The following is a 15912-nucleotide window of genomic DNA, read 5'->3' as shown; positions in this document are numbered from 1 at the left end:
TTCAGAATAACAAATGGAACTAGCTTGTAACAGTGACTGGCACAAGCTTATCAGGACACTGCAGGGTACCATGTGCACACAAAACTTATCTTGATTTTTCAGTGTATTTCTCAATCCTTGCACTACAGATAGTTATGTGACAAATCCATGATGATTTTGCATGACAATAGCACAACGAACAGATTGAACAAACAGGACAGGAGTTAGCACTTTCAATTATGGCTTTTCCATTTCCTTAGCAGTATTTTTACCTGCCCCTAAGATGGTAGTTTAACACCCTGGAGTGGTGTGAGGAGACCAAGGTGGTGTCTTCTGCTGACTTCAGCAGCCACATCTCACAGAACCCGACAGCTGGTAAGGGAGTACACTTCCTTGACTTGAGCAGTGGTTTACAACACAGTTATCCAGGCTACACAATTCATATTTGACTTTTGCCAAGCAGCTTCCCGTCTGCAACAGGGGTTTGTGTCCCAGTTCTCTGGGGGTGTGCAGCAATGGATTAGGTGGAAATAAATCATTGCAGGGCCTAGAGGCAAGCAAGGCTGGCAGGAGGAACCCACACAATGCCAATTTGCCAGACAACAACCCCGTGATGTGCAACTTGGCACACAGAGGATTTAACGAGCTCGGGCGAAAATGTTACGGGAAGATCCAGGGCAGGGCAGGGCAGGACAGGACATCCATCACATCCTCCGTGAAGCAATTCTGCTGGCAGAGTCCCGTGCGAGCCACGGCCGGGGCACGCCGGGGTCAGGACACGCCACGGCCGGTACACGTCGGGGCCGGACGGGCGGGAGCCGGGCAAAGCGGGGCCGGCATGGGCCGGGGTCAGGGTGCGCCGGGGCCTGGGAGCGCCGGCCCGGGACACTCCGCGCGGCTGGGGCCGGGACACGCGGACACTCCCGTTGCCAGGCAACCGCCTCGCGCCCGGCCCGAGCCCGTCCTACCCTCACCCGCGGTCGGCTGCGCCCTCCCATTGGCTGTTCCCGCAAGGCGCACGGCTCCCATTGGGCGCCCGCCGCCTCTGCCGCGTCCCCATTGGCGCACCGCCCTCTGCCCACGCCGCGTCACTTTCTCACGCCATTCCCCCCGCCCGCTCCGCCCGCCGCGCGCCGGGCGGGGGGCAGGACCTGGCGCGGCCGCGGCTGTGATTGGCGGACGGCGCCGCCGCTCAGGCCGCCCGCCGGGCAGCGGGCGGTGCGGCTGCTTAAAGGGGCCGCACGCCCGCCGGAGGCCGGTGCTGTCTTGAGTGCGTGTGGAGCCACACCGGGAGCGACGTCGGGAAAGAACGACATCGGGAACGACACCGGGAGCCATCACCTCCGACGGGTGAGCGCGGCTCGGGCCGTGGAGACACTCGGGCAAGGGGCGAAGGGCTGCGGAGCCGCGTGGGGGAAGCACGCGAAGGGCGGCGGGGCTGGGTGGGAGCCGTAGGCAGGGTCGGCAGAGCTGGGTCGGCACAGAGGGTCGGCATAGCTGGGAGCGGTTTCCACTGGATGAGAGCGCGTTCCGAGGAACGTCCATAGCGCGGCAGGCGGGAAATAAATTTAAAAAAAAAAAAAAAAAAAAAGGGGGAAAAAAAAAGACATAAAAAAACAACCCCAAAAGGTGTGTCAGGGTATTCGAACTTAGGTGTAATCCCGCACCCCGCGCCGGCCGCTGCCCAGAGCATCACGGCCCGTGGGGCGGCGGAGCGGGCGACGCTCACTGCCCGGGCAACCAGGTGCCTCCCGAAAGAACCGCATCCCGGGATGGGAGTCCCGGCCGCTGCCTCCCGTCCTGGCCTCGGAGGAGGCCCCCGGCTGTGTCAGCCGCGGTGAGCGGCTACTGCGGGGCTCCGCCGGGCTCTGTCCCTGCCCGGAGGCAACCGAGAAACCTTCAGTGTGTCCCTTAATTGCCTGTCAGTGTCGTGACAGCGTCGCCCTCCCAAGCCCGGGAAGGCGGACCGAGCGTGTCTCCCTGCCCACGCCACCTCTCGCCGCCCAGGCAAAGGCAGCCGGGTGCTGCCCCAAGGGATGCCGCCGCTTTCTCTCCTGATGGCGTTTGCCGCTGGGTGTGCGCATCCCGGCGCCCACCCGTGTTGCTGACGGGGCCCCGTGCTCGGATGTGCCGCCGTCCCCGCCGGTGGGGCCGCACGGCTCCGCCCAAGGCTCCGTGCCCGCAGTGTGCCTGTATCCCGGCGCACGGAGGTGAGCGAGCATCCCGCGGGGATGCCGGTCCGGCCCGCCCCGGCGCGCCCAGCGGGGATGTGCCCGCCGTCCGGACGGACGCGGCGACCTCTGGTGGCGGCGCGGGTGTTACCTGCGGGGCCGTGCGGGGACGAGTCGGTGATGTCACCGCCGGGGCTGCCACGGGCACGGCCCGTCCCACCGCTCCTGCGGAGCCAAAGGCATCTCTTACAGCAAACAAGGCTGGGACTTATTTCCCACCTTTGAGTAAAGTGTTCCGTTAGAATTAAAAACTTGGGCAGGAAATAACAGAGTCAAATTATTGATATTATATGCTCAAAATCCCAAGAAAGACAATAATGCCACCAGTCGTTAGGAGCAAATGTGTTTCTGGTAGCACAAGCCAAAAAAAGTGGCTTGTCTTACGCTTCTCGTTCATTCCCAGCAGAATCATAAGGAGACACGAAACAAAGCATGTTTCTCATTTCCATAAGTCAAAGCATTTGGGGTTCTTGTTCTTTTAAAACAAATCATAATTCTGAGAAGGTTTTCATTTTCAGTGAAAAGCTCAATGATAGGATGTTGTTTGCTGTTTGACCAGGAAGACAAAAGACTGTCTGTGTTACACTGAGTAAACAATTTTTTTTTCCTGTAATGACTGACTGACTCAAGATGCCGTATGTCCCATTTCCTTCAGTGGTCAGCGTATGCTTATAAAACTGCTGCTCATGGCAGCAACAGTCCAGTAGCCCAGACTGCCACCCTACTAAGTGTGACTGATGAGCTTGGTATTTGGTGAACCTAGGAACACAACATAAACACCCTCCCTTTAGTTGTGTTCTGCACAAGGTTTTCTGATGAGACAACTGCAGCAAGTAATATCACTTGAACGCCAGTTTTGGCATCTCAAAGTTCAGCAAGGAGCAAGCATAGAAAACACTGGTTTTCACTAGCTCTCACTAATAATGCAATTCTTTTTGGCATACTGATTTTCCCAATAATTCACTGCCTGGTTAAAAGCTGCTGTTCTATTATGCCCATTACTTGTCAAGTCCATTACATGCTCTGTGCGGGCTTCAGGGAGACCTCCCTGCACCCGTTCAGTACTTATGTTGAGCTTATTGAAAAATACAGGGAGAGGGACTTCTTGCAAGACCATGTAGTGACAGGACAAGGGAGAATGGTTTCAAACTGAAAGACAGTATGTTTAGATGAGATGAGGGGGAGAAACTCTTTACTGTGAGTGAGAGTGGTGAGGCATTGGCACAGTTTGCCCAGAGGAGCTGTGAATGCCCCATCCCTGGAAGTGTTTAAAGCTAGGCTGGATACATTGAGCAACTTCGTCTAGTGGAAGGTGTGCTGGCCCATGAGCAGGGGGGTTGGAAGGAGATGATCTCTAAGGTCCCTTCCAACCCAAACTGATAGTCACTGATTTTTAAAAATTAGACATTTTAAAAATTTAGACATCTTAAAAAAGGTTAAGCCTTTTGAGATTCTTTGCAGCCTCCAACTTTAAGCTTTCTGGCCCTTGGAGCAGTAGTGAGCTCTATTCCGGGTACATGGCTCACCCTCAGCACAGCTGCCAGACATTGATGAGCTGGAATTTGGTTTTTGAAGAAAATGAGGTGTTTTGTGCCAAAAAGAGAACTGTACCCCAAAGCCCCTTTTCCAGCTGGAACCTTGGGATCTCTCTGTGGGCAGTGTGTCTACGCTCATATGGGAGCCAGAAATCTTCCTGCGGGGCCTGTGCAGGTTCGGGATAAAAGCTCTTGCAGCCCAGTTTTGGACCCCCGCGCTGCTCTGTGTCCCCGTGCCTCGTTCGGGGCGCTGCTGAGCAGGGACATGCCCTGCTCCTCGGAGCAGCACACGCCCAACCCCGGCCGTGGCTGTAGTGAACTGGTGACAGCTACTCCCCTAAGAGCATCGGCCTGCTGCTGCACAGCAAATCCAAAATCCTGCCCGACAGCTTCCAGGAGGCAGGAATGATCATGGTTTTGCTCAGTTTGTGGGTTGTTTGGTTGTTTTTTTTGTTTGTTTTTTTTTTTATCTGTCTAGTTTAAAGCAAGAAACGGCGATACGGCACTTTGGAAGTAGAAGCGAGGTGCCGAGGGATGGTCCAAAATAACAAACAAACGAAGCCAAGACCCCACCTGGAGCCTCCCCAAGCCTCCCCAGCACTTTGGGCGCTGGCGCATTCAGCTCAGTTTCCTGCCGCGGTTTGCGCCCCGTGCCGAGCGCGCCGTCCCGGCGCTGCCCGCGCCTCGCGCTGGGCGGGGTGGCCGCTGCTGCGCAGGCGCACTGCCCGCGGCGCGCATGCGCACGGCGGCGGCAGGAGCCGGCCATGGGATTCCGCAGCGTGTGAGAGGCGGGCGGCGCGGCGGGGTCAGGGGCTGATGGGGGCGGCCAGAGGGCGGCCGAGCGGGGCCGGGCTAGGCTGGGTTGGGCTCGGCTCGGCTCGGCTCGGCTCAGCTCAGCCTAGCCTGCGGTTGGGGCGCTTTGTGACCCCCTGTACACACATTCCCGTGGCTCCCCCCTGGCTCCTGGGTGGGTTATGGATAACCTTGAGGTGGGGGCGGCGGCAGCGGGGGACACAAGCAAGGCGAAATTGGTTCTTTTGCTTAAAACCTCTCAGTGCGCTGTAGGGCCGTTCTTTGTCCCTTTACGCAGCTTGTCCTGGCTTCTGGAAGCTTGGAGCTGGGCCCGGAAGGGACGGGTGCCCTGTCAGGATGTACGCCGAAGAGGATGATGCCTGTGTAATTGAGGGAGGGTTGGGGTAATGGGGTGTAGGGTGTCCTTGGGAGTAGTAAATTCTCACGTGCGGTGAGAGGAAAGTTGTGGGGTTAGAATAAGGAAACTCGGCCTATCAGGGAGAACACTGTTCATCTCAGCCCAGGAAATATTACTCCAGGCATGGTATTAGGAGTTCCAGTGTTCTGGAATGCCAAAATAGAGTATGCAACAAATAAAAAACCCGAAAAGAACACCTACACCCCTTGAAAACAAAAACCATAAAACAAACCCTACACAGAAATAATGCTGTCTTATTGCAAGTATAAACAAAACAAAGTGACCTGTGGCTGTTTAAAAATTGTTTTGAAGAGTCCTAGCCTGTTTTAAGACAATGATTTTCTAGTAGGGGTTTTCAACTAGCAATGCTAATAAAAATATCCAGTGTTTCTAGCTTGGTTATATGCAAAGCTGAAACTTTGCATATAAGCAGAAGTAAGAACATTAATTTCTCAAGCATTTAACAGTCGGTAAGTGTGTATTTTGCTTCAGAGAGACAGCTTGGGCTTAAGCTACATCTGTTCATCTCCAGGGCTGAAATCTGTATTTTCACTTAATTAAAAAAATCATATAAAGCTCTAACGATGTCTACAATATGCTTGTACCAAAACTTCACCAGAGACAAAAGCTTGCCTTTTGCAAATGACCTTACAGAGTACATGCAGCACAATTTTTTCCGTATAATTACAAGAACTGAAAGTAGTTTCCTCTAAATATATGTGAGTAAATCACATGGTTTTGTGGTTTTCTTTTTTTTTTTTCTTAAAGATCTGCCACGATGCCTGGGTCTCTTCCAGTGAATGCTGAATCCTGTTGGCCCAAAGATGTGGGAATTGTGGCACTGGAAATATATTTTCCCTCTCAGTATGTTGACCAGACAGAGCTGGAGAAGTATGATGGTGTAGATGCTGGGAAGTACACCATTGGGCTTGGCCAGGCAAGGATGGGGTTCTGCTCTGACCGTGAGGATATCAATTCCCTCTGCTTGACTGTGGTTCAGAAGCTCATGGAGAGGAACAACCTTTCCTATGATTGTATTGGGAGATTAGAAGTTGGAACGGAGACCATAATTGACAAATCAAAGTCTGTGAAGACTGTCCTGATGCAGCTTTTTGAAGAGTCTGGTAATACAGATGTAGAAGGAATCGACACCACCAATGCATGTTATGGAGGCACTGCAGCTCTTTTTAATGCTATTAACTGGATTGAGTCCAGTTCCTGGGATGGTAAGTCAAGGGTGTTTTGTTTGAATTCTTACATCATCCTTGTATCAGTCTACCCTACAGTGATAGTGGTCATGCTTAACCATATAAAATCCAGAGGGTAAACTGTTTTCCTCTTCTGAAATCTTTTTCTTAAATGCCCTGGGCATTTATCAGTGGTTCAGTTACAGTGTGAAGAATAATGACCTAGCTACTAATGTAAAGGTCTTCCATAAATTTTGGTGATTGCCAGTTGAAATGTGGGAGAAAAGTCAAAATTGAAGAGCCCTGTAATCTTGGTGTCACCTCCTCAATAACTGAAGTCTAAAAATTGCTGATGGATGTTAATATGTGCCAGACTCGTGGCTCCTTCTCAGTGTTTTTCCTGTGTGTTCTTCCCAGGACGCTATGCCCTCGTGGTGGCTGGAGACATTGCTGTGTATGCCTCTGGAAATGCCAGACCCACGGGGGGAGCTGGTGCTGTTGCAATGCTGGTTGGCCCAAATGCACCGTTGATTTTTGAGAGAGGTGAGTCCTGCGGGAGAACGTGCACTGTTCAGGTCAGGTCACTGCGTTTGCCCTGGAGTTTCCCTGCAGTTTGTGCCTTGCTGAAGCAGCAGATTAACTCCACTAATGTCAGAAATTGTTACTTGTCTCCTCTTGCTCTGGGCTAACTCTGACAAGTGCAGTTACAGGATGCAGCAGGGAACAATCAGAGGTGTTCCTATTGGTTTATTTCCTTGATGATTCTCCAGTAAAATTGATAGAGTAATACTAGAGCCGAAAAAGACAACATTCTATTTCCAGGACAATATAAGAGTCCTTTATTGCATGTGTTTGTCATGTTCAGTCCTACTCTACTCTACAGGCAATTGAGGGCTGTGTGAAACCTTACCTTAAAAGGCCAGAAGTGCCATGAAAAACTGCTGAACTGGGCCCAAAACTGCTTCTTTTCCCCCGTGTGCCAGCTGACACGTCCCAATTGACTCGAAGCAGCTGAATAAACTAACGTACAACTTTCATGGGTTCCTCTCCACCAGGGCTGCGTGGAACCCACATGCAGCATGCCTATGACTTCTACAAACCAGACATGGTCTCTGAATACCCTGTGGTGGATGGCAAGCTCTCCATACAGTGCTACCTCAGTGCGTTAGACCGCTGCTACACCGTCTATCGCAACAAAATCCATGCCCAGTGGCAAAAGGGTGCGTAGCCTCTCCTGATGACACTGCAAGATTGGCAGATGCTGGAGTGTGTAATACACAGACAGTTTTAGTATCTGATCTAGAAACTAGTCTGTGAGTCTCTTTATGTTTGTATGTTCCAAAGTGATTGAAATATTTGCCATCTCCTGGAAGAAATTATTTATTTCTGTTCTGGCATGGCTAAATTCCTGACAGTCTGTAAGCTGTAGCCTCTACAGGCATTTGTGGGTGTAACATACAATGCCTTGGTGAGAAGCATACTATTACCCACCTCCATCCAGGCTTTTAAGAAACTTAGGTTAATATTTAAATGTTACGTAATTATACTGATTTTTTTAACCCAATATGTTTAGTAATTGCTTCAATTATACTAAAAGGCATAGGTGTGACGAGAAGCAAATTTATCAGATTATTATGTCAAAATGCTGGGTAGAAATACAGAGATTCTGTTAAGCAGCTTTTTGTTCTAGAGAAAGAGCAAACATTGTTAGCTGGTCCAAAAGGTGGTAAAAAAATAATTCTCAAATAGAAGCAGTGCAGTGTGTTAAGCGCACTTGACAGCAGTAGTTAGTGCCACTTGTATGTTTGTGTCTCTTCTATACCAACATGTTATGATGACTAGTGTCCTGCCAGGTCCCTGCTTTATTTCTGTAATTGAAGTGAGTACTAAACATAGGTTGTAACACAACACTTCTGCCACTTCCAGAGGGGACAGACAGACGTTTCACCTTGAATGACTTTGGATTCATGATCTTCCATTCTCCATACTGTAAACTGGTACAGAAGTCTGTGGCTAGACTCTTGCTGAATGACTTTCTCAGTGACCAGAACCCAGAAACAGCAACTGGGGTTTTCAGTGGTCTGGAAGCTTTCAGGTGAGAATCGCTGCTGTCTTCCTTATTCACATAATCTGTTACACATCCAACGTGTGTTTTTACTTTCTGCTGTTCTAGTAACTGGTTCTGAACTTTTTTTATCTCATTTGAACAGGGATATAAAACTTGAAGATACATACTTTGACAGAGATGTGGAAAAAGCTTTTATGAAAGCTAGTGCAGAGCTCTTCAATCAGAAGACCAAAGCTTCATTACTCGTATCCAATCAGAATGGAAATATGTATACCCCTTCAGTCTACGGTTGCCTTGCCTCTCTTCTAGCCCAGTAAGCCAAAAATTGGGAAAAACTGTTTATGAATAAGGTCAAAAAAGGTTTTTTTCAGAAAGTCTTTTGTAAAAGCATTGTCTAGGAGACCTTTTCCTATGAGATTGCCTTAAGCAGGAAAGCTAAAGTCAAAACACAATTCTGTGCACACATTCAGTTCAAATGACAAGCAGATTGGAAATGCCTATGTCAGAAGCTGATCCAAAACAGCTGCTTACTGTCTTGCAAAGTAAGATCTTTTTTGTAAGGTAGAGTCTGTTCCCAGCCCAAATTTCCTCCTCTTCCTTCCCCTAGAAACACGCCTGAAGTGGGAAAAAAACCTGAATGTCTTCTCTGTCTTCTTATAATAAGCAAAGCCAAATTAAATTAGCATTTAATTAATTTTTTTTTTCAAATCCAGTCTTTTGCAAAATCATACCAAGTTTACATTAAACTAGTCTTCCTGGTTTTCTTGTTTTTTTCTTTTTTCTTTATTTTTCTTTATTCTGACATTGACTTCCAAGATGTGTTTAATTTTTTTTACTTTAGTTTGCATAAGAATGAAATCTGTCTACCTTCATGATATTCCAGGCATTTCTCAAGCATGTTTTGCTCTAGGCAGCTTTCAGACTTGTAACAGCAGTATTTGAATTTGTGTTTTTAAAAGTCAGCATTTGTGCACATGGTGTGTTAAATGTGTGCTACACTGTAATTTGCTGATGGCTTTTCCAAAGCTAGATGTAGTTTCTAGTTATTTACAACTGGCACTTTGGCTTGATTCTGACTTTAACAAGCTGTTGTATGTTTCAGGTACTCCCCAGAGCAGCTTGCAGGACAGAGAATCAGCGTGTTCTCCTATGGCTCTGGTTTTGCTGCTACCCTGTATTCCATCAGGGTTACACAGGATGCCACTCCTGGTGAGTGACTGGAGGTGATATCAACTGCCTCCCTTGCTCAGCTCTTGATGTCTTGTTACACAACCCACCAGCATAAGGAAAGCTGCAGGGCAGTGCCTTAGTGACAGCAGTGCCACACTGAGAATTTCCAGCTCCAGGGAGTGTTTAAGTGTCTCCTCACACAAATAAATAGTAGTCATCAGACTCTGTTAAATGTTTTAAGTTGGTTATTGGGAATATTTTTAAATGACTAATACTTCAGATTCTCTAATGCAAAGTATTTTGAATGGGCTTGAAATGTTCACATACTAGTGTGCAGTTCTCAGTACTGACACTATCTCACGTGATGATTCTGTATTGCAGGTTCTGCACTGGACAAAATTACTGCCAGCCTTTCTGATCTCAAAACAAGACTTGACTCAAGAAAATGTATTGCACCTGATGTCTTTGCTGAAAACATGAAACTCAGACAGGAAACACATCATTTGGGTAAGAACCTAATAAATGTCAATCATTCCTGGTCCTAGAGCAAAGTGCTTATCACTTAATCCACCTGATTAGGGTGTAGAATGAAGGAAATGTCCAACCCTTTCTGCTTCTGAGTAGCTTGTGTTCATTTGGCTCAACATGTCTGCAGTAAAAATGCTGGCTTGTTTTTTCTGTGTCATGCATCCAATCTGCAAATGCCTGTGTTGAGTAAAACTCTTACCAGGAAACAACTAACAACGTGTTATTCCCTTTCTTACAGCCAATTATATTCCACAGTGTTCAGTAGAGGATCTCTTTGAAGGAACATGGTACCTTGTGCGTGTGGATGAAAAACACAGGAGAACTTACGCCCGGCGCCCACTCATGAGTGATGGACCTCTGGAAGCAAGAGTTGGAGTTGTCCACCCAGGCGTTGTTCATGAGGTGAACACTCAGCACTCTTTTAAAGTTTGATGTAAATGGTGGAACCATTTACATGTTTGTCTTAGCATGTTGCATGTATGTTAAGAGGAAGTGGTTTTATGAGTTACATTGAATACTTTGTTAACACGTGTAACGTACAAGCCAGAAGTAAAAGGTTGAAACTGCGATTTTAAAAAGTACATTTCATCATAAAGAGAACGAAACTGCACAAGAATGAAAGAAGAACAAACTGGCTCTTCTCACACAATCTGTTTGCATGAAGCATGACGAATTTGATTGACTTAAGGCCAAGCCGTCCATTGTAGCATGAATGTTGTTTGAGAGTTGGACTAGCCATGAAGTATGAATGTCTGTGAACTAGAAAACTGTATTTAATGTTTTTTTTCCCTTCTTCTTAGCACATCCCAAGCCCTGCTAAGAAAGTGCCAAGAATCCCTGCAACAACAGAATCTGAAGGCGTTACTGTCGCCATTTCCAATGGGGAGCATTAAGATACCTCTGTGAGGTGGGGAAAGAAACGAGGTGTGAGGGCAGGGTGAGAGAGAGAGAGAAAAAGGATTGCAGTAGCACTGAAGTTTCAGTGTACAATAGTACTTAACTGGAGCATGAAAAAACTGTTTAGGCTCCTTGAAAAAAATCATAATATGGTGTGCTGATTTTATAGTACTTTCAGAACACTAAAATCAGGAGTATATTGGAGATAGAGGGACTTGCCAGGTGCTGTGGGGATTCCTTAACATGTCTGAACTTTTTCAATTGCTGAGGAGTAGCTGTAGTCTATTACAAAGAAAGAAAGAAAAAAAAAGGAATCTTCTGCCTGCTCTTCCATGTAAAATGACTTGAAACCTACACTGTTAACTTCTACTAGTACTCAAATCTGTGCAAAATAGTCCAAGCTTTTAATGTTAGGGTTCTCAGTGCCTTGACAATAAACAGTCAACCTTCTGAATACTGCAATTCTCTTTCACTTTATCACCTTCCCTTTCATCCCCGAGTCTGGCTCCCATCACCCCATTGCTTTGGGACAGGCGTAGAACCAAGAACCATCCGTTGCTGGAATAGAATCTCTCTTCCCTGTCAAAATGACTGGATCAAGAACAGCTAGGCTGACAAGTGGTTTTCGTAGAAGAAACTCTGTGATCCACTGTGTTGCTGTGTAATTCCTCCTAACATCTTATGTGTTTTATATCTGCATTTCAAGTCACAGGAGACTGGGAGGAAAGATGAAGAAGGCAGGTAGTAATTTTTTTATTCTAAAGTAAGGGGATCATTTATTTGGCACCATAATGGATTGTTTCGTACAATATCCAAGACAGCAGAATTTTCAAATAAAATTTAGAGCTAATGTGGAGCTGTTTTAATTGGCAAACAAAGGAAGAGAGTGATGTTCATCACTTTGTCTGAAACTCTAGCCTATTCGTTGTCTTTATATACTACATTTCTAAAAGACTCTCTCTAGCTTTGCATTTGGCTTTGTACTTTGAAGTCCTTCTCACTATTGGTAATACTGTAGGAGTGGAGTCTTTTATTTCTTTCCCCCTTTCCCAACGTGCGAGCTAAAGCTATCCATTTTGCAAGCAGTAGATAGATATACAGTGGTTATGGGGAGTCCATTCTGGTAGATTTTTAAAGCCCAGATTGGAAATGAACTATGATATGAGCCTTTTAAGCTTGTAATATATATATATATACATACATACCTATCTATATATATATATATTTAAGTTGAGCTAATGTACAGAATGAAGTTTCATTGAATTTGTTTCTTTGCTAATTCTGCAAAGCTACATTATCTAATATAAAGTAGCAAAAATGATTTCTGTTAATTACATTTTTTGTGTGTGTGTAATGAAGTGTTTGTATTACCTGTCACTCACTAGGATTTGATAACTTGCTGTATTTGTACAGTCAAGCCTTGGTAAAATAGTTGTTTATTATAAATTGATGAATACTAATCTGTTTGTTCTGCTGAAAATGATGGAACAATGCATGATGATAGTGTTTGCAAGTATTTTGGTTTAGGTTGCCCTCATGAAACTTAACCTTGGCACCTGTAAAACAAACTGTCATGGAACAAAGTCCATTGCTGGCAGTGGACAAGCCAAGAAGTAAGCGACTGGCACAGGCCTCAGGTCTGTGTGGCTGATCCTTTAATAAAATAAAGTTTGAGATATTTGAAACCTGTTGGAGTAGTGCTGACTTGTTGGTTTTTTAGGATGGATTTCTTTTTCTTTAACAGGAAAGAGGAAGCTGGCTCTGGTAAAAACCCAGAGTTGTGGGTTCACAAGTTGTGTGGACATTCTGCATCTTTCTTCTTAGTGTCATTTCATTACAAAAGTGGAAAAAAGAGTTGCTTAGGCTGGTATAAAACAACCTTTTCAGGGCCATGTTTCAAGATAACTTAAAATGCTTTTATATGGAAACTGTTTATAGTGGAGGAATTAATACCCACTTTATGAAATGGAGTTAATTACTGTTTTATAAAAATTGGTGTTTTATTACCCTCAGAAAATCTCTGAAAGAGGCTTGGTTCTTGCTTTGTACACACCTCAGCCTCACTCAGTCCAGTTTCCCATATGTGGCTTTTCAGAGCCATTCCATTGCTCATTTATATGAATTATTCTCTCTAAACTGAAGTGATTGTCTCACTGGCATCATAACAGATAAGGCATCCTGCCTTTAAATGTGAAAGCACCAGCTGTACCTGCAGACACGTTGCATTGGGTATCTTACTTTACCTAAACTCATAGGTTCTACCTCTTAGCTTAGGCATGTCAGCTGTTCCTGTTCAGAGAGCCACACTTGTCCCGTGCACTGGAATTGATGCTGTTGAAGATCTAAGTGTAGGGTAAGCAATTAAAGCTGAAATTTGGAGCATCTGCATTTGGGTGATGCTCAGACAAACTGGAGTTGTCAGAATGTCCAACTTTTAACTTGCAGTGATCAAGTGTCAGAATCAGCTTTCTTGCCAGCTTTGGTTGCCAAAGCGGGATAGCAGAAGTGAGGACAAGCCTGTAATGCTCAGTGAATATAAGCACATTTTGCTGCTGCTTGCATTCAGTTACAGGTACCAAGGGCTAAGGCAAGAACTTAAAACTACATGGGTTTTGGAGAATACTTAAATCTTTCTTTATTGGAGTGCAGCTGGAGTCCAAGCAGTTCCAGACTGGCAAATTGTGCAAGCAGTGGAAGGTGTCAGAAGGATAATTGATGGCAGCCCAACCAGTCAGGCACCCGCACATGCAGGGTTGAAGTACTGAATCCTGATCTGTCTTCTGGAATCATGGCAGGTTGGGAGCTGCAGCCACCAACAGCTTTGATGTTTCTGGAAAGAAAATAAAATGCTTTTTAAAAATTACCTTGCTAAATTTGATGAAGTTCAAAGGCAGAATTTGCAATTGTTTAGATTATGGTCTGGTCTCTGCTTAAATTTAGTTCTCAGGAAAAACTGTCCTGGTTTGCAGTGATAAAGTTGTGTTGAGCTTAAATGCAGCTTTTCAGAAGTTAGCTGTTGCATGCTGTGCAGAGAATCTCCCAAATGGGTTAAGTGCTGTAGCATGGTGTTTTATTAAAGTCCCCTTCACTCATCATCTTTTCAGTTACTGGGTTCTTGCACTGGCTATACCAAGTGTCTGGAGAAAGGGTCAAACGAATGCACAAGAGCTGTTTTTGAGTGCTTCACTGTCAATTGAGAAATGCAAAGAAAATGAGGCATTTTTGGTTTATTCAAAAATTACAAAAAAATGTAACACTACAGCTTAAGGATAAGTGAATAATCCCCTTTGTCAAATGTGCTAAGCATAAAGCCTGCAGTGCAATTTTATAAAATAGAACACAGCTTGGATGTGTGCTTAATGCCACTGTAAGAAGTGATTCCATTCCTCAAGTCTTCTTCTTTTGGATCTGGCTGGGACATGATAGGAACAGATTCAAGTGCCCTTTTCTTCTGTACTCTGTGCAACACAATTCTGTAGACCCCCGTTATGGAGCTGCGTGCGTCTCTTCCCCGGTTGTTTTGAATGTGCTGTTCTGTGATTCCCAGGTCTTCCAGAATATTTTTCACTTCAATTTCTTCTTCTTTGAGTGTACTGATGTCTGATAAATACTTAGGATCCAAGTTAAATGTCTGTAAAGGTTTGGGGAACTGTATTCCTTGCATCCATTCACTGTTCATAATCAGTTTAACAGAGTATCGCTTGGTTGGTACTGGCTGAAGGACTCCTTTTATCAGTTTCTGGCAATTTTCTGAGAGGCAGGGAGGCAAAGTGTATGTCCCTTCAAGAATGCACTTTTTCAGTTTGCCTACTGTATCTGCCCGGAATGGCATGCTACCTGTCGTCATGAAGTACAAGAGGATTCCCAGGGCCCAGATGTCTACGTAGATGCCAATATAGTTTTCATCTCGGAAGAGTTCAGGAGCGGCATAAGGAGGAGAGCCACAGAAAGTTTTTAAAGTTTCATCTCTTTTACTTATTGTGCTGAATCCAAAGTCCCCCACTTTAACACAGGTGTTACTGGCGTAGAAGACATTTTCTGCTTTCAGGTCCCGGTGAATGATATTATTGTCATGCTGTGGAAGAAGAGGAAAAGTTGAACAGAAAGTTCTTAATGGCTACCTCCAACTGGTTAATTATCCTGAAGGAGAAAGGGAGTTATCTTGGGCAAATTCAGAAACTAGTATTGGAAAAATATTAAACAAATCTAACTTAGTTCTCCAAAGATACAAAAACAATTGAGTATGGGGGGAAGAAGGATGCTGGGATTTTTTAAGCACAGCACTCTCAACTTGTTAACTAATAGCAACTATTTTCATGAAGCAAATGTGCGAGGGCAGCATGGCTAATCCTACAAAATTAGACACCTTCATGTGCAAAATCTGTATTTTTTAGGGTTCACAGCACTTGTTTTTGCAGTTACTATGTGTAACTTACAGATTTAAACATTAGTTCACCAATTTAACATTATCACAGATTGTGGTGGTGGATAACAAAGTAAGAAATTTGCTACCATTACATTCTGCAATCTAATGTCCTATGAGGAACTGGTGGTGGCAGGAGAAAAGGACCACAGAGTTGGGCTTCATGTTGCAGGACAACCAAGTTTAGTGGTGTTCTAGTTTTAGAAATCTGTAATACATACACACACCATAACTTCTACTTTTTCCCCTTGGAAATGGCAGTAGTAGCTAAAACTCAAAACAGAATTTGCTCTGTTTAGTCACAACATACCTGTCTTGATTAAGTAAGAGTTTAGCTTCATCTTTGGAATAACTAGAAGGAATGGATGAGCACTCTTTGCCTTATCCTTTGGAGTAACATTCTACAGTATCTGGAGGCTATAAAGAAACCCTTTGGCATCCTATTTCAACTCTCATCAGTAACAGCCAGGGATCCTCTGTCCTTGTGGACTGACAGCAGGGAGATGGGATTTATGTAACCTGGATGTGATGGCTCAGCAAAAGTGGAATGAGCAGAAGTCTCTGTGCACAAAGAAAGACCTTGGCCAGCTCAGTGTTTCTAAGAAATAGACATGGTGTAATTTTGAAATGTAAATTCAGGTCCTGTAGCTGCAGGGTTCCTGGGCTGTGGATAAAATGTTGAAG

General features: G+C 45.4%; 2 protein-coding genes across 6 annotated transcripts in view; one reads left to right on the top strand and one right to left on the bottom strand.

Annotated features, from left to right (window-relative positions):
* Positions 1-1191: 1191 nt before the first annotated feature.
* HMGCS1 (3-hydroxy-3-methylglutaryl-CoA synthase 1) lies at positions 1192-12495 on the top strand. 2 transcript variants are annotated; one of them, XM_063421399.1, is made up of 10 exons: positions 1192-1329; positions 5724-6181; positions 6560-6685; positions 7198-7362; positions 8069-8237; positions 8353-8523; positions 9313-9419; positions 9762-9887; positions 10147-10310; positions 10709-12495. In XM_063421399.1, exons 2-10 carry the CDS (start codon positions 5734-5736, stop codon positions 10799-10801), a joined length of 1569 nt encoding a protein of 522 aa, XP_063277469.1. In that variant the 5' UTR covers positions 1192-1329; positions 5724-5733; the 3' UTR covers positions 10802-12495. The 2 variants fall into 2 exon arrangements, with proteins under 2 accessions (XP_063277469.1, XP_063277470.1); XM_063421400.1 differs by lacking the exon at positions 1192-1329 and adding an exon at positions 4378-4526.
* A 920-nt stretch (positions 12496-13415) lies between these two features.
* The window catches only part of NIM1K (NIM1 serine/threonine protein kinase), a 28561-nt gene continuing 26064 nt past the window's right edge, over positions 13416-15912 (bottom strand). For all 4 annotated transcript variants that reach the window (XM_063421401.1, XM_063421402.1, XM_063421403.1 and 1 more), the window contains one exon: positions 13416-14880. In XM_063421401.1, coding sequence (XP_063277471.1) covers positions 14131-14880 — 750 coding nt within the window. In that variant the 3' untranslated portion in view covers positions 13416-14130. The remainder of the gene's footprint in view (positions 14881-15912) is intronic.

Source organism: Prinia subflava, chromosome Z, assembly GCF_021018805.1.
Source record: "Prinia subflava isolate CZ2003 ecotype Zambia chromosome Z, Cam_Psub_1.2, whole genome shotgun sequence".
NCBI classification, from domain to species: domain Eukaryota; kingdom Metazoa; phylum Chordata; class Aves; order Passeriformes; family Cisticolidae; genus Prinia; species Prinia subflava.
This window is presented reverse-complemented; position numbering and strand designations above follow the sequence as displayed.